This window comes from Typopeltis vanoorti, chromosome 20 (assembly GCF_054136105.1).
Source record: "Typopeltis vanoorti isolate ZY-2024b chromosome 20, IOZ_Tvanoo_1.0, whole genome shotgun sequence".
NCBI lineage: Eukaryota > Metazoa > Arthropoda > Arachnida > Uropygi > Thelyphonidae > Typopeltis > Typopeltis vanoorti.
In genome coordinates, this window is record NC_143568.1 from 67,165,083 (window position 1) to 67,190,268 (window position 25,186).

General features: G+C 37.1%; 1 protein-coding gene across 1 annotated transcript in view; it reads left to right on the forward strand.

Moving 5' to 3' along the window:
• The window catches only part of LOC150095530 (receptor-type tyrosine-protein phosphatase epsilon-like), an 858,461-nt gene that overhangs the window by 793,850 nt on the left and 39,425 nt on the right, over window positions 1–25,186 (forward strand). Inside the window, exon 22 of the mRNA XM_090410701.1 lies at window positions 9,502–9,627. Coding sequence (XP_090266827.1) covers window positions 9,502–9,627 — 126 coding nt within the window. The remainder of the gene's footprint in view (window positions 1–9,501; window positions 9,628–25,186) is intronic.

Here is a 25,186-nt window from a genome sequence, read left to right on the forward strand (position 1 = left end):
ACTTTTGTCTATTAATTTTATCAAAGGCTTTTTCATAATCAATGAAGGCCATATGTGTTTCTTTTTGAAATTCTCTTCACTTCAATTAATATTTTTACAGTGAAAATTGAGTTAATGCATGATTGGCCTTTTTGGAATCCATTCTATTCTTAAAATAGTTTGTCCTCTACAATACTGTTTAGTTTCTCTTTTAATATTCCTGTATATATTTTATACCCTACATTTAGCAGACTAAGACCCCTATAATTATTGCGGTTATCTTCATTTCCTTTTTTTTATAAATTGCGATAACCAGTGCTATTTCCAAGAGTTTGGAGGTTTGCAGAAATCCTTCACAATGTATAAAGTGAGTGCTTCATCTGCAAATTAGTTTAAGGAGAGGTATAATAAATATTGTGTAAATAATGGCTAACGTGTCAATATAGGATTTCTCGTGATGAGTCTTCTGACTCCATGGAGACATCCGTTATAATAATAATAATATATAACTAAGGGCTTATAAGGCAGAACACCAGAATAACATTTGATTTTAATTAACAACACAATGTTCCATCCTAACTACATAAGATTTCTTCTGGTGTGAACATACAAAGTAGTAGACAAAACAGTAAAGACTAACAAAGATGACAATCATCAGTCTCTTCTGTGTAGTTATAGAATAGAAGACCACATTTACTTTAACAAAATTTGCTATTTTAACGTCTACATCTTTATCATCTTCATATGATATGTCACATCCAAGTATCTGAAAGTATTTACCTCTTCTAATATTTTATTATCTATCACTGTTTTACTTCTTATTGGGTTTTCTCCTTTGAAAGCCATTATTTTTGTCTTTACTTTTGATATTCTCGTATTATATTGTTCTGAAATTTCATTTAATGAGTTTACTGGTCTCTGTAGGTCATCTTTTGATGTAGCTAATCTTTATTTGTAAGTTGATTTGTATAAATGGGTTATGCTCTTTCCAGATTATTATAATTTTATTTATACATATATTAAAAAGTAGATGTGATAGGGTACATCCTTACTGTACTCCACTTGATATGTCTTTCCATTCTGATATTTGTTCTATCTCCTATTTTGTTTCTTGAATAGACTGTAACAGTTGGTTTGGTATATTTGGATTGGTTAATTTTTAAATAACTTTTGTCTATGAATTTTGTCAAAGGCTTTTTTGTAATCAATAAAGTCCACATGTTTTTCCTTTCAAAATTTTCTTCCCTTTTCAATTAATATCTTTAAAAGTGAAAATTGAGTCTATGCAAGATAAGCTTTTTTGGAATGTCTTTCAATAAAATTTTCATCTGCATTTTTGTCAAGTTCCACATTGATATTGTTTACCTGCTGTTTTCCTATTTTTCATCTTATTTATTGTACTTTTTAGTTCTGATATCGTAATATTAACTGTTAGATCATTCTTTGATGTATAAAACTTTATTTCTTTATTTTTATTATCCTATAGGTTTTTGTTTGTGGCTTAATGATATACTTTTCTAGTTCAGTTACAAAATTGTTTCACCTCTCTCTTTCTCTCTCTCTCTCTATGTTTTTGCCCATACTTCTTGTTTTGTAATTGCACTGTTTCTTTTGTACTGTATTTTTGCTTCTACTATTGAAATTGAGCCATTTCTGGTAACTCTTATCATTTCTATTTCTTTATCCCAGTTATGTAGTTATCTTTTTCTATTCCATTTACTCTTTATTCCTAAGTTTTCTGTTGCTTTTATCAAGATTTGTTTCAAATTTTCCCATTCCTCTTCTATGTCATTCGAGTCATGTATGATTTCTGTTTTGTTTTTTTATTATTATTTTATATTTTATTTTATAATTATGGTTCCATGTTTCAATAACATCCGTGTCCTTTGTTTGAGTCAAACCCACAGCCTCTTGACTGGAGAGCAGATATGCTAACCACTCAGTCAATCAGGCTGGTGTTTCTGTTTTAATATTAGTGCATTTCTGATATTGTTGCCTAGTATAGGTATCTTGTAATGAAGAAATTTTGTAACTTAGTTGATAATTATTTTCCACTTTTTTTTTTATTTTTAACCATTTTGGTTTAAATCAAATTTTTGCCAATACCATATAATGATCAGAGTTTAATTCAAAGTGTCTATATGTTCTTACATCTAATAAGATGGGGGATGCAGAAGGCATGCATATGAGGCCAAGAAAGTGAAATTTATAGTTAATTGGTGCTGAGGATTGCATGTCTCAGCAAATTAGCATGGTAAGTGAAGGACAAGTAGTTAATATGTGGAGAGGAGCAGGGAATCGCTATGGAGGCATCAATTACAAAAGAAATAGCTATAGGGGAAAGGAAACGGATTTATTATTATCACCACCAGACCTCCATGGAATCAGACCCTCCATGTGGGGCACCTGTTCGTGGTGGAGGGGACCTCCCAGTGATTGTACTGGCGCCCTTTCCATTCTTTCTTTTTCTTTTTGCTTTTCTTCCCGTATTCTTTGCTCTACTTCTCCTGAGTCTTTTTCGCTATCCTTTTTCCAGACCATCATCACTGGGATCCAACATCCTGCCACCGTGTTTGCTGTGCGGTGTGACCCATGGACATCCGGAAAGGGGGATCCTGGTAGTCTTGCACTACTTTGGCCCCTGCTTCAGCAAGACGGGCGGTCCTGGATGGCCCAGCCAGGATCAATTGGCTAGTGGGTTTGCCTGCAAGGGTCAACGGTGTTGCAGTAAGGCTCTCACCCCATGGTTCAGGGTGGATCCTAGACCTGTTGCAGTGCCGGTATAGCATCCAGGGTAGCCCTGCTGTTCCACTCCTGAGCGCAGTCTTTGCTTGCTGGGTAGTGGGTGTCCATGTGTGGCTCTGTGGTTGTGGTAGTGGGGGGGGGGGAGCTCTGGTGCCAAACTAAAAACTCCTTAAATATAAATCCTTCATCCTCAAACTTTTCAGGGACCCTAACAAATCCCAACCAAGTACTGATACTATAGATACAGCATATGGAAACAGAAGCAAGAAACAAAAGATATCGGATACTAACATAAATGTACCAACCTTTTTTAATCATTCATGCACCAGGTGAAAAACCAATTGGGAAAATGCCATCCTCCTTTATCCAAAAAGATTTAGAACCAAAACTGTCAAGAAATTACGTTCGGGTGATATCCTTGTGGAAACAATGTGTAAACAACATTCCGAGAAACTATTGAGAGAAACGACAATGGGTGAAATACAAATTGCAGTAACACCTCACAGAACACTCAATTCCAGTAGAGAAGTGATATCAGAATGGGATCTCCTTGATGTTCCTGATGAGGAGATATGTTCATAGCTTAAAGATCAAGGAGTGATGGGTGTGAGGCACATCCTAATACATAGGGATGGTCGCCTCGTCTCAACCAAGAACATCATCCTTACTTTTGATTCACCTAGGCCTCCGACATCTGTAAAAGTAGGATGTGGTAGTAAAGAACATGATAATAAATCTTGCTGTGAAAAAAAAACTAAATGTGTCAACTGTCAGGGAGATCATCCAGCTTACTCATGTACATGTCAGAAATGGAAAGATGAAAAAGAGATACAAAAAATTAAAACAGAACAAAACGTAACATATCAGGATGCAAAAAGAAAGCTGCCCACCATTACACCTGTTCTACGATCCTCTTATGCTGAAAAAGTAACAATTAAAAAAGTACCAATATCAACTCAAACATGTATGTCGATTCCACCATCTGATAATTTCACCATACCTCAACTTTACGATCACAAGTTCTTCTCTGTTGAGTGCATTAATCACAAGATCTATGGCCTTACTCCAGAGACAACTTCAAAAATGGTCCCATTCGATGAAAACTCACCTGTCAAAAAAAATTATGGCGGAGACATCACTCAAAGATAAACCACCAAACACTCGCACAAGAAAAATGGATACTTCGGTACCCACTGAAAGCAAACTAAAAATACCAATTGACTCTAACACATTTGATGTTTTGAACACTGTACCAGAAGAAGAGATGGACACTGGCTGTCCATACTTCCCTAAAACAGTGGATAAATATAAATCTGACAAAGGTAAGCTCTCAACCTCCCGAAAACTAGACAAGTCAATAAAATCAAGACATAGGAAAATTTTTACAATGGAACTGTTAAATGAACTGTTCCTCTTAGATCCTTCCCTATATCGTTAATGAACAAATTAAACAGCAGTGGTCCAAGAACAGAACCCTGCAGCACACCACTAGTTACAGGCCGTCTTTTGGACTCTGACAGAAAACTTACATTTCTAGCACACATTCGTCAACTAAGAGAGAAGTGCAAAAGAACTTTGAACCTCCTTTGCACTCTATCCTCTACTGAGTGGGGTGCTGATCGAGCTTCATTGCTCCATCTTTATCGTGCACTTATATGTTCAAAGCTGGATTATGGGTCCTAAGTCTATGGTTCTGCAAGACAGAGTAACCTATGATGGTTGGATTCCATCCATCATCAGGGTATGTGGATAGCTACTGGTGCCTTTCGCACTTCACCCGCTCAAAGTCTCTATGTTGAAGCAAATGAACCAGCTCTATCACTTCGACAGAAACAGTTATCTCTTAATTACGCCCTAAAAATAAAATCTTTCCCAGATCACCCTAAATGGAATAGTATCTTCTCCCTGCATTGGGAAGCCCAATATCACATACATCAAACTGCTATACATCCTTTGGTCTGCGTGTTAAAGAAATTGTACAAGCTGTTATATCTTCTCCCTATATGCAGGGAGAATAGTATCTTCTCCCTGCATTGGGAAGCCCAATATCACATACATCAAACTGCTATACATCCTTTTGGTCTGCGTGTTAAAGAAATTGTACAAGCTGTTAGCATAAATGTTGACAACATTAGCTACACTAAACATAACAGCATTCCTCCATGGCAGGTTTGCACACCATCCTGCAACCTCTCACTTTGTCAGCTACAGAAATCTTATACTCCATCATCCATTTACCTGCAGTTATTTAATGCACACAGAGCAGCACATGCTGATTTCTTACCCAATCTATACTGATGGTTCAAGAACTAATACCTCTGTTGGCTGTGCTGCTGTGTTTCCCGACATTATTATCTCAAATCAGATCCCACCTGACTGCAGTAATTATACAGCAGAGTTACATGCCATTCAGCTTGCACTTATGCATATAAAAGAAAACTGCTACCAAAAGTGTATTATAATTTATACAGACTCATTGAGCTCTTTACAGGCTATCTCCTCTCCTATGTATAATCCACATCCAGTACTTTATGAGGTGCTACACCTGCTTCACAAAATGAAAATCCTTAATTTTGATGTTCAGTTCTACTGGATTCCCAGCCACATTGGAATTAAAGGAAATGAGGCTGCAGATGTAGCTGCTAAACCAGCCCATACCTTCTCCTCATACTGTTTGACAGTTCCATATACAGACTACAGACAGCTTATAAGATCAAAGCTAATTGCACAGTGGGAGTCAACATAGCAAGAAGCATTAACAAACAAATTATATAACATTAAACCTGAAATTAAACACTGGCACTCTAGTCAATGTACAAAGAGAAGGAGGCAGTTGTTCTTGCTAGGCTCTGCATAGGTCACAGTCACCTTATGCATTCTCATTTACTGAGAGCTGATGACCCTCCCATATGTGAAAAATGCAACACACATCTCACTATTCATCATGTTCTGTATTTGTAGATTGTCAAAAATTTACACGAGAGAGGAATGAAATTTTCACCTATCTAACCAAGTCATATACACTCAGGGAAATGCTAGCAGACTCAGGCAAATTGCATGATGTTTTTAATTTTTTAGAAAGAATTAATTTGTACAAACACATTTGACTATAAATTTGTTTATATGTAAATACTGTTTTGCTTAACTTAACTTTTATACATACACATTATTCATTAGGTTAAATCTGACCAATTATGTATTACCGTAGGCCTTGATCTTGTATATTTGTATCACCCTGCTCTAATTTCGTTAATATATAATTACCATAATACTAAACTTAAATTTTTTGTATATAATAATGTTTGTTGTAATCTTAATATATGTAGATGCTGTTGACTTGTTTTGTATATACATATGTTAACCTGTACTGTTATCTATATGTTATATATCTATATGTACTGTTATATATAATTGTATCACCCTGCTGTAATTTCATTAATATGTAAATACCATAATGCTAAACTTAAATTTTATGCAATATGCTGTATAATAATTCCTTTCTGACTCTTTAATTATTAGTACAATAATGTTTGTTGTAATCTTAGTATATGTAGATACTGCTTTCCTTGACTTGTTTTGTATATACGTATGTTAATCTGTACTGTTATCTATTTATGTACTGCTGAAACATCTGCAGAAATTTTGTTTATATGTAGATACTGCATTGCTCAACATACATTTTTTGTATGCATCTTATTTACTTTATTTTTCTAATAATCATGTAGTGCTGTAGGACACCTTGTCTATTTGTGTACCTTCTAGTAATTCTGTTTATATGTATTGCTAAATTCAGTTTATACTACATTGCTAAATTTAATTTTCATCCATGCATATTATATAATAATCCCTTATTTTTGCCTGTTTTTGTATTGCTATAAAAGCATCTATTATAATTTTACATATATGTAGATACTGCATTCCTTGGCTTAGTGTTTCGTATTTTATGTATTAACTTATATTGTTAACTATTTTTGCACCTGTAAAAACCTCTGACCTTGTGTGTTGCTGTGCACTCTGCAGCAGTTCTGTTTATCTATAGATGCTGCTTTGTGGAACTAGATTCTTGAATAGAGATATTGTTTCCAATTTTCTGTAAATGCTGATGTTGTAACTTTTGATATGGCACAGTATGACCTTTGTAGATTTTGCGCCAAATAAACTATAAACCAAACCAAACCATGGAGTCAGAGACTCGTCATGGGAGGTACTCACTATTGCATACAATGCTCATCCAACCATATCTTAAACTGATTCAATGTGTCCACATCCACAACACACTCAGACAATGCATTCCACTCGCCAACCACCCTCCATGCAAAGAACCTGCTTCTCACGCCTTTGCTCACACCCTCCTTATACAGTTTCCAGCAATGGCCTTGTTCTACTTCCCTCTCCAATTCTATGAAAAATCTCTTTCATGTCTACCTGATAACAACTCCTCACCAGTTTATATTTCTGAATCATATCCCCCCCTTCCTCCTTTTCACGAGGCTCTGCAACTTTCATTCCCTCAATCTGTCCTCGTACTCCACATTCCAAAGACCACTAACTACCTTTGTGAATCTTCTCTGTACCCTTTCCAACATATCCTTGTCACCGTGAAAACCCAGCGACCAAATCTATACAGCAGATAAGAGATAATTTCTTGACAGCATATAATAGGGGAGGGTTTTGCTTGAGATTCAAGAGTGCTAGAGCTGTTAATTGCATCAGAGAGTTAATTGAACAGCAATTCTCTAATTTAGGAGAATGATCATGTAGTCTTGACCTGAAAGATTACCAGATGTGAAATTTTCAGTTAAGAAGTAGTGTATGTGGAATTACAAAGCCAGTCATTATAACAGACTAATGGTATTTGAAGAAAAAAGTGTAAAACTGTATACCCTTAGTCTGGAGAAGAAACTAGGTAGGAGTTAGATGGATAAATAAGATTATTAAGTGGAAGTTACAGAAAAAGCTGTGGTGGGTATACATAAAGAGAAAAATGATCAGCAAGCTCATGAGTAGTACAAGGCATCAGCAAAAGTAGTGACCAGTCTGGTAAGGAAGGCAAAAGCTGATTATGATTACTAGTGCCTCCATAATGCAATTGGAAGAATGACGGTACATTGCACCCTTCGATTAGAAAAGGCCTAAGTTCAATTCTCGTCATGACGGGAGGAATCTTTATATGGACTTTTTCAATTGAAGGTGAGTTAGCCAATCTCATATGGAGGTAGCAGGGTTTTTCTCCCGGAAACTCGGGTTTTTCATCCAGCATACAGACAAATCGGCCCTTCAGAACATGCAATTTACAGACAAAAAAAAACTTGCGGCGGTGGTGGTTGCGGGCAGTAGATGGCATTGATGTAGGTGATTGGTAGTGGTCTCCGTCTCCACTACTACTGTGTAGTAGTGGAGACGGAGAGTTGTACAGTAGGTGTCCTCCCGCGATGAGTCTTTGGACTCCTTGGAGGTGTCATGAATAATAATAATAATAATGAGAGGAAGCTAGCAGAGCAGGCCAATGAAAATTGGCCTACTCTGTGGATAAATATGGATGGATAAATTTAACGGATGCTAATGATGGGTAAGTAACAGAAGCAGGCAAAATTGAGCTACTGAGTGATCATTCTGCAAGGGTGTACAGTTCAGGTGAAGATACTGTAGTACTAAATGTGAGATCAGAGGGATATCAACTCCATGTATTATGAGAATGTGCAAGAAAATTGGCAGCTTTTCTGACCAAGCTATTTAATTCAGAGATAATTCTGAGGCAAGTGATCAAAATGGTAAGTGGTCTTTGCAATTCTCTTTCGGGGTCTATGCCAAATATTTGTGGGTTACAAAGTTTAGTTGATACTGTAGGTGGAAATGAGTGAATGTGATAGAAATATAAGTTATTGAGGGGATTTTATAGAGCAGAGTAAAGACATTTTCCAATCATTACACAGAAGTGGCATGTGTGTGCAGTGCTAGGCTGCCTGAAGAAAGAGCATTCCAAGTTTAATTCTAGTCACCGACTAAAGAAACTTTTTCTAAGCCTTTCTTCGACCAGTTCCCGAATTAGTTGAGCTCTTGCATGGGCAAGTTTTTTTTTTTTTCCTGGAAACTCAAGTTTTTCATCACATAAACCCAAGAAAAGTGACCATAGAATCCATGCTGTTTCACACAATAAATATAGTGATAGGAGTAGAGACAAGATGGCAGCACTTGTCAGCCACCTCTCTTCACTGAATGCCATGTAAAATTAGTGATAGGCTTTGGTCAGCTATCTCTGATTTACCAGTAGAGATTAATTTTTGCCCTCAGTCTCCGAAAGCTAAATAGGTCTAAAAATCTTGCCTACTTCTTTAGGGGAATAAAAGGCACTGGCAGATTATTTTTTGGGGGGGGGGGGGGTGAGGAGAGAACAAGGGTCAACTCCCTGAAAGTTGTGTAAGAGTGTAGTTAACAAGTGACTAAATTATTTTTTGCGTGAAGAGTGCTGAATGATGGAATAAGTTGCAGATGCATTTGTCAGTTCTCTTTTAATTAATGAGTTTAAGGAGATATATGGTTGGTATTGTGAAAAGCAGTGGGTCTCTTGTAATGAGTCTTTGGACTCCCTGGCAATTCCCATATAGGAATAATAATAATATACAAGCAACCTAGTTATGAACATATTTCATGCATTAACTTTGTATGCATAACTCTTGAATATAAGAAGAATATAGTTTCTTATCAATACATATAATAAATTTTATAACTTCTACAGTTTCCTTTTTTATCATAATCAGATTTTTTGTATTTTTTTAGACAAAGTGCCAACAGTACTGGCCTGATGAAAATGAAAAGGAATGTGATTATGTTAAAATCAAGTTTGAATCAGCAGAAAACAAGCCTTATTATACTAAAAGAGAATTTACAATTACAAATACAAAGGTAATGGTTTTTCTTATTTGATATTTTTTTAAATTCTGCATTATCCTCCTATCTTCATTGCTGCTCAAGTAATCTTAATGTCATAATTAGGCATAACTTTTTTTGTTGAATAGCCTTGAAGTATTTCCCAAGGATTATAACCACAGGCTCTTCAAGAGGAATATCAACAGATTAGTTTGCCCTTAACCCTAGCTCATAGAGGGCATATGTTTTCTGTTGTCCTTACAGACTCTTGTCTACAGAGCTTTAATGCTTCAAACTCATCTACCTCTATTCTTTCATCTAGTTCCATCTCAGCATCCAAGCTAATGGATCTGCTTGGATGTACACCTTACTAAAGAGATAACTTAATAGCTCAGCTATTTCTAAAGCATCAGAACACCCTCCTACTTTCTACATTCACTAAGATTATTCTTCCATAGTCATTTTTCCTGTTTCTTGCCATGTAGCAATAAAGTTGTCTCCCTTGGATTTCTCTTTTTCTGAAAGGTTAACAGCATTTCAAAGATTTTGAAATAAATAACTGATTATGCGTTTTCCTCACCACCCATGGCTGTCACTTTCTTAGCATTCTTTTTTATGCTGCTGTGGACCTGATCACTCCCTTTCTCCTAGTATTGAATCCACATTTTCTTTTTGTGTGTGTTTGTGGTTCTTGCTTTAAAGTTCAATTCATCTATTTAACTCCCATGCAATTTGTTCTCTTAACTCTTGGAATTCAGGCAGCTATGTATCTTTTTTTTTTCCTGTTTGCACATTCAGAAATTCTTTGACCACTTCCCATGCACTACTGATTTCTGTGTTATGCAGTTTTTCATGCTAAGACACTGTCAACATGCTTTCTCATAATGTTTCATAATCTGCCTCATAGTTACACATATATCCTTTTTAATTTAATGCTCTCACACAATTTGTAACTCTTTCAAGTTAAACTGTATGATCAGTCTCTCCAACTGGAGACAAAATTACCTAATTTATATACAAATTCTTGGATACTGTTACTAGATCCATTATTCTTTTACCACAAGTCCCTTCTATCACATTATGTTTAAGGCAGTTATTCGTCAGTTACCCTATAAATTCTCTTTCCCTCATCCTTTATGCTTTCTCCTCCCTCCAGTCTATATCCCCATAGTTGAAATCACCTATAATGATATAATGATAGTCCTGCTTGTCTCTATAAGATTTATCTATTTATATAGTTCACAGTCCTCCTTAAATGAGGTTGGCATCTGGCAGCATCAACTATTTATTTTGTCCTATTAACCTCCACTTTGCACCAAATGGCCTGAAACCCATTGCTTATATTGCTCAAACTTCCACCATTATCATTTCAGAGTTCTGCTCTGGTTGTTTTAATGCCTCTGCAGTCATTAATAATACCTCCAACTCTTTCTATCCTGACTGTACCCATCACATTCATTCCTGTAAAGATATCCTCTTGGGTCAGATCTTCCTAATTCAAATAATTTTGGTCCCATTGATGTTTTTTTTTAAGTTAATATCTAAATTTGAAATTATTATTTGTTAATATTTTAAAAATAATATTTGATCAATAATAAAATTAATAATTTAATTTAACAAATTCCTACATTTGTTTCATTTTCAACTGTCTACCATTAAGTCCGTGCAAAAATGAAGAAAACATAATTTTTTTGGGACAAACATTTTTTATTTTTCAACGTAGTCTCCTTTGAGGTCTATACACTTAGTCCAATGATGCTCAAGTTTTTTTGATTCCATCCATATAGTATGATTTGTCCAACTCTTCAAAATAGGCAACTATTTCGTCAGCAATCACCTCATCATTTGATGAAAATCTTTTTCCAACCAGCCATTTTTTCATGTTTGGAAACAGATAGTAGTCTGAGGAAGCCAAATCTGGAGAGCAGGGGGATGTGAAAGGACTTCGTAGAATAAATCGAACAATTTTGCAGTCACAATTGCAGAAGAGTAAGCGGGTGTGTTGTCATGGTGAAAAAGGAATCTTCTTTTTTGCCAAGTGTGGTAGTTTTTTCTTTATTTCATTATTTAAACGATCCAGCAAAGACGCATAATACACTTCAGTAATTATTATAATAATGGCTATTTTGCCTGCTTCAGCTTAGGAGTGCCCCTGTTTAAATGTCATTGGCTATTTACTCATGGATTCTTAGGGCATTGTGAGTGTAAATGTTCCAAAAAGTATATGTAGCATAAGGAATAGAAATTTACACATACCTTTTTCTGGGTGTTGCGGCTTTTCCTCTTTCTGCAGTATGTGTAAATTTCTATTCCTTATGCTACATATACTTTTTGGTACATTTACACTCACAATGCCCTAAGAATCCATGAGTAAATAGCCAATGACATTTAAACAGGGGCACTCCTAAACTGAAGCAGGCAAAATAGCCGTTATTATAATAGTTTATTAAGAGGAGTAACATGGGAGTTTTCCCAGAAATAATATTGGAGCCTGTGTAGCTCAGTGGATATGGCGTTTGCCAACCACGGCGCTTGGCCGCACGAAGGAAGACTTTGTTTCGAGTCTAGTCGGCGACTAGAGGAAATTTTTGAGTGTCCTTGGTAAATGTGGCGGTCGAGTTAAGCTAGTCTAGAAAACGTGTTTTTAAAGTTAAATATAGTGTGGCTTTTTGTCACAAATTGTGCTAAAATTGTGCATCGGTTAGAAACAAGTGTCCTTCAGTGGTATTATTGTTTAGAACTGTGTTGTATATATTGTGTTTTCACTGCCGTTTGTTTCACTATATCAACGTGTAAAGATGGCGTCCAACAAGAAACGTACGTCAGCGGCGCGCAGGACTTCTACTACTACACGAAAGGCTGGCTCAGCGTTAGATTTTTCGCAATGGATGCGTTGCGGAAACTGCTACATGTATGCACCGAAAAATGTGAAGGATCTGTGGTCGGTCTGGCAAAATGAAAAGAAAGAAAATGTCGACGTATGTGAGAAGTGTCGGGATAGGCTGGAGCGTTTAGGAATGGAAGCTGACATCGGGACCGTAGCGGAAGAACTTCGGCGGGAGTTTATGAAAATGAAAAATGACCTTCATCTTCTTCATGAGGAAGTGGAAGTGATCGGTAAGGAGATACTGGAAGTTAAAGCTGAGTTTAATGTGTTAAACAGAGAAATTAGGACTATAGAGATTACTTTAGCTGAAGTAACTAGAACAGGATTACATATGGGTGAGTCTTTGGTGAATGATTCAGTAATAAATAGTATGGGAGTGATTGGGAGTCAACATAATAAAACCACAAGTGGCCAAGAAGAAATGAGATGTAGTGAGAGTGGGGGGGTAAGTAATAGAGATTTGAGTAATGAAGCTGGGAGAGTCATGCTGAATAGTGTAGAGAATGAGTCCATGAGTGTGAACTTGAATGAAGTTAATAGTGGTAAAATATATGGTGATTCTATGATTAAGGGTATGGAGAGTGGTATGCATGAGGAGTGCTTGGCTGATGGTACAATAGAAAGAGTGGCTTTAGCAATAAAGAGAGGGCATGAAACAGACAAGATGATAGTTATGGTGGGTACGAATGACCTGAGAGGTAGTATAAATCGGGTAGGAAAAGATTTAAGAACATTATTAGATATTGTGAAGAGGAAAAGTGTCAATGGGAGAATAGTGTGTGTGCTACCTCGTTTTGACAATTCCGAGTTAAGTAGACGAGCAATGATAATGAATGATATGATTGCAAGAATGTGCAGAAAAAGAGGTCTGGAGTTTGTTGATGTTTGGAGTGTGTTTGAAGGAAAAAGGCAGTTGTATGCTAGAGATGGACTGCATCTTAACATGGAAGGACATAAGAGATTGAAGAAGTTATTGTTTTCTGAACAGGTTGAAGTTATTGGGCAGGGAAACTAATATTGAAAAGGTTGAGTGTAAGAGAGAGAAACTTTAGCACTGATTGTGTATTTATTGATCCTTATAGGCAGAATAAATTGCAGAAGAGAGGGGAAAAAAATCGGCATAGGACTACGGTAGTTAGTGACTTATATATCAGTTCTAAAGCCGGTACAAGATCTAGAGGGAATCTGCAATTTTTGTATACCAATGCTAGAAGCATTAGAAATAAGAGAGAAGAATTTTTGGCATTAGTCAGTGAAATCTCACCAAAAGTTGTAGGCATTAGTGAAACTTGGCTGTCAGCAGAAGATGTGGTCACTGGAATTGAATGTGATGGGTACAGTATTTTCAGGGAGGATAGAGAAGATAGAACAGGAGGAGGAGTACTGTTGATGATAGCTGATGTGTTGCAGCCAAAGAAAGTAGTATATCATGATGATAGACATGTGAATGAGAGTTCATTTGAGGCAGTCTGGTGCGAAATAGTGACCAACGCAACCAAATATACAGTTGGATGCTGCTATAGGCCAGGGAGTACAGGGGGAGATATTGAATTCATGCATCAGCAACTTAGTGCAATGAGTGAAGGCTTAGTGATTATTATGGGGGATTTTAATTATGGTGATATCAATTGGAAGGAGGAAATATCACGTAGCAAAAAGGAAATGGAGTTCATACATCTGCTACGAGATAATTACTTGAAACAGCACGTAACTGAAGGGACACGTGGTGTGAGAGTGTTGGACCTGGTTATTGGTTCAGAGGTTATATGCATAAGTAAGGTGACCTCGTTACCTCCAGTTGGTGAAAGCGATCATGTGGTATTGACTTGGGAGGTTGCAAAATCTGTGGATTTTTCTATTAAGAAGGGGTATGTACGAAACTACAGGTTAGGCAATTATAACAAGCTTCGGAGTGAGCTTGCAGCCATCCCATGGCAGAACATATTGCAAGGGAAAGATGTTAGCAGTGCTTGGGATAAAATCAGCGGGTATCTGAGGAAAGCAATATCAGATTGTGTCCCCATGGTCAGGAGGTCAAACAAGGCAGGCATTAGATGGATGAGCAGTAGTATCAAGCTTGAACTACAAAAAAAGAAAATGTTATGGAGAATTTACAAGGAGAAGGGCGATCAGGACACCCATGAGCAGTACAAGGCTCAAGCTAGGAAGGTTACCAGCATAGTAAGAAAAGCTAAATCAGATTATGAGAAGACCTTAGCCAAAGAGATCAAGGGTAATCCCAAAGAGTTCTTCCGCTATGTGGCAAGTAAGAGGAAGAATGACTTCGGAAGGATAACCTTAGTGGGTGCTGATGGTATTGAGGTGACAAAATCAGATGTAATAGTCGAGTTACTGAGTGATCACTTCTCAAAAGTCTATCACCCAAGTGAGGATATCTCTATGCCTATAGCAATACCTAATGTGAGAATTGAAGCTAAAGAATCAGAGGTATTAAATATATTGCGAAACTTAAATGCAAACACTGCGGTAGGCTTAGATGGAATATCAGCTCGGGTGTTGCGTGAATGTGCAAATGAATTGTCAACCCCTCTTACCTGGATATTTAATTTAAGTTTGAACTCTGGTATGGTCCCTAGGAAGTTAGGCAAAGTGGTTCCCTTGCATAAAGGTGGCTCTAAAACTGCAGTATTGAATTACAGACCAATCACCATCTCAGGAGTAGTGGTAAAAGTATTGGAAAAGTTGGTTAAAGACAAAATTCAAGAATGGGTGGATCAGGATATGATACTCTATAGAGGCCAACATGGTTTTGTTAAAGGTAGATCCTGCCTTAGCAATCTATTAACTATCCATAATAGAATAACATCAGAGTTGGACAAAGGAACTGGCTACACAGTGGTACTTCTGGATTTTGCTAAGGCTTTTGACAGGATACCCCATAGAACACTGTTACGCAAATTGGAGCAGATGGGAATGGATATTAAATTGGTGATATGGATAGGAGAATGGCTCAGGGAGAGATACCATAAGGTGGTGTATGGAGGAGCCGAGTCCAGAATGAGGCAGGTGACCAGTGGTGTGCCTCAGGGCTCTGTGCTTGGGCCAATGTTGTTTAATTTGTATATAAATGATATAGGAAACGGCTTAAAGGGAGATATTCAGTTGTTTGCTGATGATGCAAAGTTGTGTAGTGCAATAAAAAATCAAGCTGATGTTGAAAGTTTGCAGGAGGATTTAAATAAGCTGGTAAAATGGGCAAAAGAAAATGGATGTCAGTTCAATGTGGAAAAGTGTAAAGTCTTGCATTTTGGGATTAAAAGATTACCAGCTGTGTACTACATAGATGGAAAGGTACTCCAAGAGATTGATGAGGCTAGGGACTTAGGGGTATTGGTAGATAAGGAGATGAAGTTCAGAGGACACATTGCTAAGGTGTCCAAGATTGCACATAGGATTACTTGGTTGTTGAGGAACACACTGACATCCAGAGATAAAGAGGTTATTATTCCCCTTTATAAAGCATTGATACTTCCACATTTGGATTACTGTGCTCAGGTCTGGTCACCTGGATTCCTTGGAGATGAGGAGGCTGTGGAGAGGGTTCAGAGAAGAGTGACCAAGTTGGTGAGTGATATAAAAAATGCTCCCTACATTGATAGATTGAGAGCTTGTGGATTGCAGAGATTGGTTGATAGGCGAAGAAGAGGGGATATGATAGAAACATTCAAATTACTAAAAGGTTTTTATAGGATTGATGCAGGGGAAATGTTTCAGCTGTGTGATAGTGATGGAAGAACAAGAGGTCATCTCTGGAAATTAAAGAAGAGTGTGGTTAACAAAGGTGTCAGAACAAGGTTTTTTGCCTGGAGGGTGGTGAATGAGTGGAATTCATTGCCTGACTTTGTTGTGAGCTCTTCATCTGTAAATGAATTCAAGAAGAGATATGACAGATATTGTTTTGCTAGTTTGGGTCTCCCGTGATGAGTCTACTGACTCCATGGAGATACCCGTAATAATAATAATAATAATAATAATAATAATATACACTTCAGTAATTTTTTTGTCTTTTCCAAGAAGTTTATGAAGATTATGCCACGAGCATCCTAGAAGACGGTGGCCATAACCTTTCCTGCTGAAGGAACGGTTTTCACTTTCTTTGGTGCAGATTCTCCCACTTGCAACGTATTGTTTTGACTGTTCCTTGGTCTCAGGCTGGTAGTGATGAATCCATGTTTCATCCACTGTTACGAAACAATGCAAAAATTCCTCTGGATTTCATTGAAACAGCTTTAAGCTGTTCTTGTAACAGTTCGCACGTTGATGCTTTTGATCCAGTGTGAGCAAACGCGCCACCCATCTTGAGGATAGTTTTCTAATATGTTACATATGTATCTCATATGTAAATGATGAACATTTACATATGAGATATGTAAATGTTAGTCAATTGGATGCAGGATTGGCTATCATATAGCCAATATTTAAGCTGATTTAAGCAGATATTTAAGCTGCAGCACATGGGTTTAGAAGTCAGGTTAGTCAATTGGATGCAGGATTGGCTATATGATAGCCAATTCTGCATCCAATTGACTAACCTGACTTCTAAACCCATGTGCTGCAGCTTAAATATCTGCTTATCATATGGCACTCTGTCAAATGCCTTTGCAAAATCCAAGAAAATGGCAGTATATGCCTTTCCCTCATCTACTGCTCTTGTAACTTTATTATAAAAGGCAATCATATTACTAAAGCAAGAGCACCCCTTAAAAAATCCATACCATTACCCACATCTGCCCAATGCTGTATATGGCCCTCACTAATTTCTCCAAGACCTTAACAACTACTGATGAAACCCAAACTGGTCTATAATTTTAATCTGCTATTGCCCTTATGCAATGGCACTATCTTACCTTCTTTCCATTCCTTGGGGACCTTTTCCATAGGAAAACTTTCATTTAAAAGCCAGGTCAATGGAGCTGTCAGTTCTTTAACACATTATCTCAAAACCCGTCCGTGCCAAAATTCCATCCAGTCCCAAAGCTTTATTGACATCCAGAGTCCTCAGTATTTTAAACAAACTCCTCTTGCACCTCTAAACCTTGAACCTGCCCTATTCCTCTAGTATTAAAACCTACTTCTCCAGGATGAAATACTCTAATAAAGTGTTCATTGAACAACTCCACTATGTCATCTGCATCAGTCACTCTATTCTCATTTTTATCCCACAATATCATTCTTCCACAATCATCTCTCCTCCTACTTGCCACATAGCTAAAAAATTTCCCTAGGATTTTCTTTGGATCTTAGGGCAAATCTCTTCTCATATTCTAGTTTTGCCTTCCTTGCCATACTAATCACTCTCCTGGCCTGAGTCTTATATTCTTCATGCATCTGCTCTCCACCCCTCTCCTTATATCTTTTCCATAACCTCTTTTTCACCTTTTTATCCTGTTTGATATTGTTTGTCATCCACTTTACACCAAATTGTGTCCTCTTCTCTACTCGTGGAATACAGCTTACTATTGCTGCTAACAAATATTCCTTCACAATTTCCCAAGCACTAATGATATCCTGGCCTTCCAATTCCGCCCTCCATAGAACTGCCCCAATATCTAAGATTATTATAATCACCCTGCCTTATAATTCCACATATATTTCCTTCTGTTTGATACTCCTGCATGTCTATTCATGGTCACTCTCTCTCTCCAACTGGGGTAAGAGATGCCATCTCAGTTATAATCAACTCTTCTGATGCTATGACCAAATCCAAAACTCTTGAACCTCATGTTCCTTCTATTACATATTGCCTAAGACATTTATCCCTGAAGAATTCTAAAAATTCCATTCCCTTATTACTACATGCATTTCCCTTTTCCCAGCTTATACTGCTATAGTTAAAATTTCCCATAACAATCATTCTTCTTGCACTTGCCGAGGTCAACTGCCTAAATATCTCCTGCTCCCCACCCTTTGTGCTCCTTGGCTTGTAGCAACATCCCACTAAATATCCTGTCTTTCCCAATTCTACCTCACACATATGCTTTCAAAACCATTAAGCCTCCACTCTTAGAGAGGACATAAGTCATCACTTATCATATACAGTACTCCACCATCGCGTTTTCCCCTTCTTATCCTTTCAAAAAAAAATGCTATAACCTGCTACTTCTATTCCTGTTATTATATCGTCTTCCGTCAACCACATCTCAGAGATCCCAATAATATTAGGACAGACTAATCCTATCAGCACCACCAATTCATCTCCTTTATTCCGGATACTCCTGGCATTAATTTAAAAAATAAAAATGTCACCGTTTCTATACCTATCCTTATCCCCTCCTGACTCCATTGGACTCAGCATTACCCACACAAGAGGCCAACCCTGCTGCTATCCACCTTGATAATTCTAGTTTCCTTGCATTGACACACCGACTCATTCAGAGAACAGTAATCTCCCCAGATGCCTACATCCTTCCTCATTCAAATAACTATTAAAAATATTTGAATGTACCCATCATGTTAACAAAAAATTATATTTGTAAATGTGAATTTTGAATACCAAATATAAAAAATATTCTGGGAAGTCCACATAGTTCTGCATAGGTCTTCAGTTTTCTCTTTGCTTGAATTCTATTATCTTGAATTCTTGAAATCTATCCCATGTTCACACCCTTAAAACATTCCAACTCTATCACTTGTATACCACTTCTTCTTTTTTCTTATTGACACCTCTAGAAAGCCAGTCCTTCAATTTTTCCCTCAATCATCATCCAAGGGTCCTGGTATAAATTTTCAGTTGCTATAACTATATGCACAAACATGGTCACTTGGATTTCAGGGAGAAATTGAACAGTCAGCACCTTGTAAAGGGAAACAATAACATCCTTATCCATATCTCTATTCTTGGTTTCGTCCTTTATCCAAGTGTAAACAAGCAAAGTTTGCATGCGAAGTAACCTCATGACTGGGCTACTAGAGGCTAATGATTTCACATCAGTTGCCTTGGTATCCCATAATGCAATGCACATATCCTACAGACATGTATAATGCTATGCATTATGGGATTCTAAGGCAACTGATGTGAAGTCATTAGCCTCTAGTAGCCCAGTCATGAGGTTACTTCATGTGCAAAATTTGTTTGCTTACACTTGGATAAAGGATGAAACCAAGAATAGAAGATATCTTTAATTTATAGTATAACCAAGTGAAAAAACTTTCAAAAGCAGTATCATTTTTACCACCACTGAAATCATCATTATAATCAATCCCTGTCCATCTACTGATGGACAATGATCTCCTCCATATTTTTCCACATTTCTCTGTCTCTGGCCCATAAGCTCCAGTCGTTTCCCATTAAATGATGTAGTTCATCTCTTCACCTTGTTGACAGTCTGTCAGGTCTTCTTGAACTGTCTCATACTTGCCATTCTGTACAAATTTTTGTCCAGTGGTTGTCTTGTAATGTGTCTTGCCCATCTCCATTTTTTTTTATTTCTTTAACAATGTCTTTTAATCCTGTTTTTTCCTGATATCTATGTTTTTTACTTTATGTATTCTTTTTATATCTAACATTTGATCTTTCCATGTTTCTATGTGCAGCTCCTAATTTTTTTAGTCTTCTTGTGATGCTTCAGTTTCTGTTCCATATGTCATAGCTAGTATGATGCATTATTCATATGCTTTTCTTTTTAGACAGATAGGTATGTTTTCTTTAAAAAATTTATTGTATTTTCCAAATCGTCTCCATCCTTGGTTTATGCTTTGTTTTATTTCATGTTCCCTTCTCACCATTTAAATACTTCCTCTAACTTATCTTTCTTTCCCATCTGCCACTTCAGTTCCTTTATTCCACACTCTCCTGAAGCATATTCTCACTGTTATAATTTAGCCTGGAATTATCTTGATACAAAATGTAATCTAGTACACATTCTCTCTTTGCACAGTATTAGTTTATTCAAGTCCTAAAGAAAAAATAATGTTAAAAGAGTTGTCTCATATTGTTCTCAAACCTTTCATAATCAGAAAACAGGTATATTGGTATATATACCTGTTTAATGGGCTGGCAATTTGGGATTTAGCCGACCAAATTGTATTCTTATTGGTTAAACCAAAATAAAAAATGATGGTACAACATGACAAAATTTCATGCAGGCTGGGGCGTCGCCCGGTTAAACAAGGCCCCCGTTGTTTTTGCCAGGGAACCAGGGCGAACAGCGAAAAGTCAGCTACTGGAACAAATCTGAAAACAAACCACAACTCAACATCACCAGAGTTAAAGATCGGTACTATCAACGTAAGAAGCCTGAATGGCAAAGAAATGGAGCTAGCTGAGGAATTAGATAAGTACCAGATCGACATAATAGGGGTCACGTGACTGAAACAAAAAAAGACCAAAACTGGTGAGATCTTTCTGAGCAATAAATACAAAATGTTATATTCAGGCAATGACAATCAAGGAAAAGGAGTAGCCATAGTATTCAACACAAAATACGAGGCTAATCTTCTTGAATGGCAGTCAGTCTCAAGTAGAGTAATGTGGGCAAATATGAGAATGGGGAACTGGACAATGAGACTTATTTGTGCCTATGGTCCCACAGAAGGTTCTACTAAGGTAGAAGTGGAGGAATTTTTTGAGGATTTAGAAAAAGCAACTGACACAATGAAAAAGGAAAAGTTGGTCCTTGTTGGGGATCTAAATAGCAGAGTAGGAAATGATTGCAAGACATACAAAAATATTTTGGGAAAATTTGGAGAAAAGAGCAAAGCTAATAATAATGGCAAATATCTGTTGGATTTCTGCTCAGGACATGGACTGGTTATTAATACCACCATGTTCCAACATAAAAATGTGCACAAATTCACATGGAGAGAAGAGGCTAGGAATAAGAAAAGTCTCATTGACTATGTTATTGTTGATAGTGATGTTTTCTCCCTGGTGCAGGACACCAGAGTGTACAGAGGATTTGAAATTGGAAGTGATCACTATTTAGTCTTGAGCAGGATAAAATTGAATTTCATATTGAAAAGAATAACATGTAAGAAAGTTTTAAAGCGAATAAAAGTTGAGCAGCTCTCAGATGTGAACTGTAGACTAAAATACAGAAAGATTATTGAAAAGAAAATGAAAGAGTTTGAGAACAGGAATCAAACCTTGGAGATTTAGTGGCAAACTCTGAAGAAAACATCGATTGATTCTGCCAGAGAGGCATGTGGTGAGGTTGTGTGCAAGGATAAAAAAATCAGAACTCCCTGGTGGACACAGGAAGTTAAAGAGGCAGGGAAGGAAAAGAAGAAAGCATATCAAAAGTTCCTGGCAAATAAGTCAGCTTTTACTCTTACAGAATACAGAGACAAATGTAAGAAAGCTAAACAGTGTGTAAAACTAGCTAAACAAAAGTCATGGGAGGACTTTGGCAAGAATATAGAAAATAAATATCAAGAAGGTGGCAAAATATTCTGGAGGTTGTTGAAGAAGCTTAGGAATGGAGGAAAGAGTGCTGTAAAAGGAATTAGAGATGAGAAAGGTGACATGAAAACAGGAGAAAAAGATATCCTTGAAGTATGGAGTAATTACTTTGAAAAACTGCTAAATGATACAAGCAGTGATGACACAGCACAGTGATAAAAAAACACTGACCAGGCATGCAGTCAGGAATACATATCCATACTTGAAGTAGAAAAAGCCATAAAAGGCTTGAAATGTGGAAAGGCAGCAGGAGTAGATGATATTCGACCAGAAATGCTGAAGTATGGTGGTATAAGAGTCTTACAGTGGCTGCACTTCATAGTTCAGAAAGCCTGGACAGAGGGACGAATTCCCGATGATTGGAGTAGAGCTCTCATAGTACCCATATATAAAAAGGGAAATAAAACTAAATGTGAGAATTACAGAGGTATTTCCCTACTGAGTGTTCCTGGCAAGATCTATGCAAGTATACTTGAGAAACGGTTGAGAAGAATTGTGGAAGAAAAGGTTAGTGAAGAACAAGCTGGATTCAGGCCAAATAGAGGCTGTCAGGATCAGATCTTCACTTTACGACAAATAGTCGAGAAAGCATGGGAATATAACAGAGATCTGTATTTAAGTTTTGTCAATTTGGAAAAGGCATATGACAAGGTGCGAAGAGAGAAGCTATTCAATACACTGCAGTTATATAGTGTCGATGGGGCATTATATCAAGCATTACTTAGTCTTTATTTGAGTTGTAAGTCAGCAGTTAGAATTGAAGGGAGTACAGGAAGATGGTTTAATGTTAAATCTGGTGTGAGACAAGGATGTACATTATCCCCTCTGTTATTCATTATCTATATGGATCACATTATGAAGGAATGTGGTATTAAACCTGATATCAAAATTGGAGATGTTAATGTCAGCTCTTTGCTTTATGCAGATGATGTTATACTTCTAAATAAATCCGCTACAAGTCTGCAAGATTCTCTGACTAAATTGAATAGCTGTTGTAATAGATATGGTATGAAGGTCAGCAATAAAAAGACAAAGACAATGAAAATAGGCAGAATCATTGAAAATGTCAACTGTGTTGTGAATGGAGAACCTGTGGAACAAGTAAAACATTTCAGCTACTTAGGCATGATTTTTACTGAAGATGGTAAATTAAATATAGAAATAGACAACAGAATCAGCAAAGCTGGTATGGTGGGAAGTCAATTGAATAAATTCATATGGAACAAGAAAGAAATTAGTCGGAACACTAAATTAGCTGTATACAAGACAGTGTTCAAACCAGTTTTAACTTATGGATCTGAGAGCTGGGTCAGAAGTAAAACACTTGACCAAAGACTAGAGACCGCAGATATGAGAGTCCTGAGAAAGATTAGAGGCTTAAACAGATGGCATCAATGGCAATATCATATTAATAATGAGGATATTAGGAAAGAACTTGAAATTGTCAGCATCCAGGAATGCGTTAGCAGAGCTAATCTCAGGTGGTATGGTCACTTAAATAGAATGGGAGAGGAAAGATTAGCAAAACAAGTGTTCTCTGCCAGGTTGGCAGGAAAACGACCCAGAGGAAGACCAAGATATAGGTGGATTGATACGGTAAAAAGTGCCTTAGACGATAGAAATATAAAATCTGATAATGTTGGAGTCTTGACAAGTAACAGAGTGATTTGGAGGAAAATTGTAGATAGGAAGTTAGTAATGATGTAATTTTTTCATGTAGTACTGTCATATCCTGTACACCCCTTGAGGGTACATGGCAGGAATTTGATGATGATGATGATGATGGTATATATTCCACTAAAATATTCTGCTCCTGAAAAAACAGGTAACGCTTGCTATAGAATTCGTGTAGTTAAACAGATAATACATTGACCTCATAGCCTTAGTTGCTTTATGTAATTCAAACCAACACAGTTCAACTCCACTGTGTTATACATGATTGTGACCCTTTCAGTATAAGGAGTGTTCAGGGTTAAACCATCCATATTCTTCTGTTTTTGTAGTTCATTTAATTCTATGTCATCTCACTTTCCGTTTCCACTTTAGGTTCTGTTGTTAAGCTACCGAAGATTTAATTTGCCACCATCAAATTGCTCTGGTTTTTCTTTGGACAGCTGATGTCACTGCTGATCCAAACTAATAGGATTTTCTCATTATTTTAAGACCCTATAATGCAGAATAGCAGATCTCTTTCAATATTGCCCATCTATATACTCAAATTTGGAAGGATTTGGTGAAACCCATGTGTTGCTCTAGATATTTCCATGGCTTGATATGATTAAAGATCAGATCTTGCATAAAGGCCTACTTACAGAATTACTATTGTATGGTCTACAGACTACCTTTTGCAACCAGATTGCTAGTTTCTTCCTTAGTCTTTCACTGCATGTCATGGAGGATGGGTTCTTTCTTCACATTTCTCCACCAATGCTGGAGCACTCGAGGATTCTGTATACTTACCAATACTCTTTCTCCTATTCATCAATGAACCTTCTATCATTGAACTCAAATCCTATCCTGTTTCTCTGATGAGAGCATTCCATCATTTTCATTCAACAAACCTTGCAATGCCCATATATCCCAAAGCTTCAAGATCTTCCACAATCAGTACCTTAAGCACTTATCTCCTTCCTATATTTCAGTGGGGCAAGGACAATCTTCTCAACTTCAGTGCTACCAAAACACGTTGCTTTATTTGTAGGTCTTTCATGCAAGAAAGACCACACTTTACCTCTCCCTCACCTCTCTGTGCTAGCGAGGACTAGCTTATACCGCTAGCCTCTTTTGGCATAAGCACATCCATAGGCTCCTCTGAATCCAAAAAACTAGGTGTGCTTGAGCTTAAGACATTTTCTCACCTTCAGTGCTATATAAATCAAAATCTGTCCTACCTTGGAATATTATTCTCACATACATGTTGGGCCATCAAAAACCTTTCTATAGATGCTTGATGCTGTTCAGAGGATAGTTCAGTTAATTTGTGATCTTCTCTCAGAAACTCACTCCAGTCACAGTCTCATAGATGTACTATTTGTGCTCTGTGAAGAAACAGTATACCTTGCCTCTTGTACAAGTATCTTCATAGGTACTGTTTTATAACTAAGATGAAAAGCCCCTTAATTTAGGTACTGTTTTGCTAAACTGGCTGGTGCCATTTCTTCACTTTCCCTGAAACATATAAACACACAGCAGTTGCTGGTCAGCATCTAAACAGAATGAGCCAACTTTTATCTACTTCTATACTCTGGAGCAGTCTTCCAACACAGGTGTCCCCTACGGACTATAGC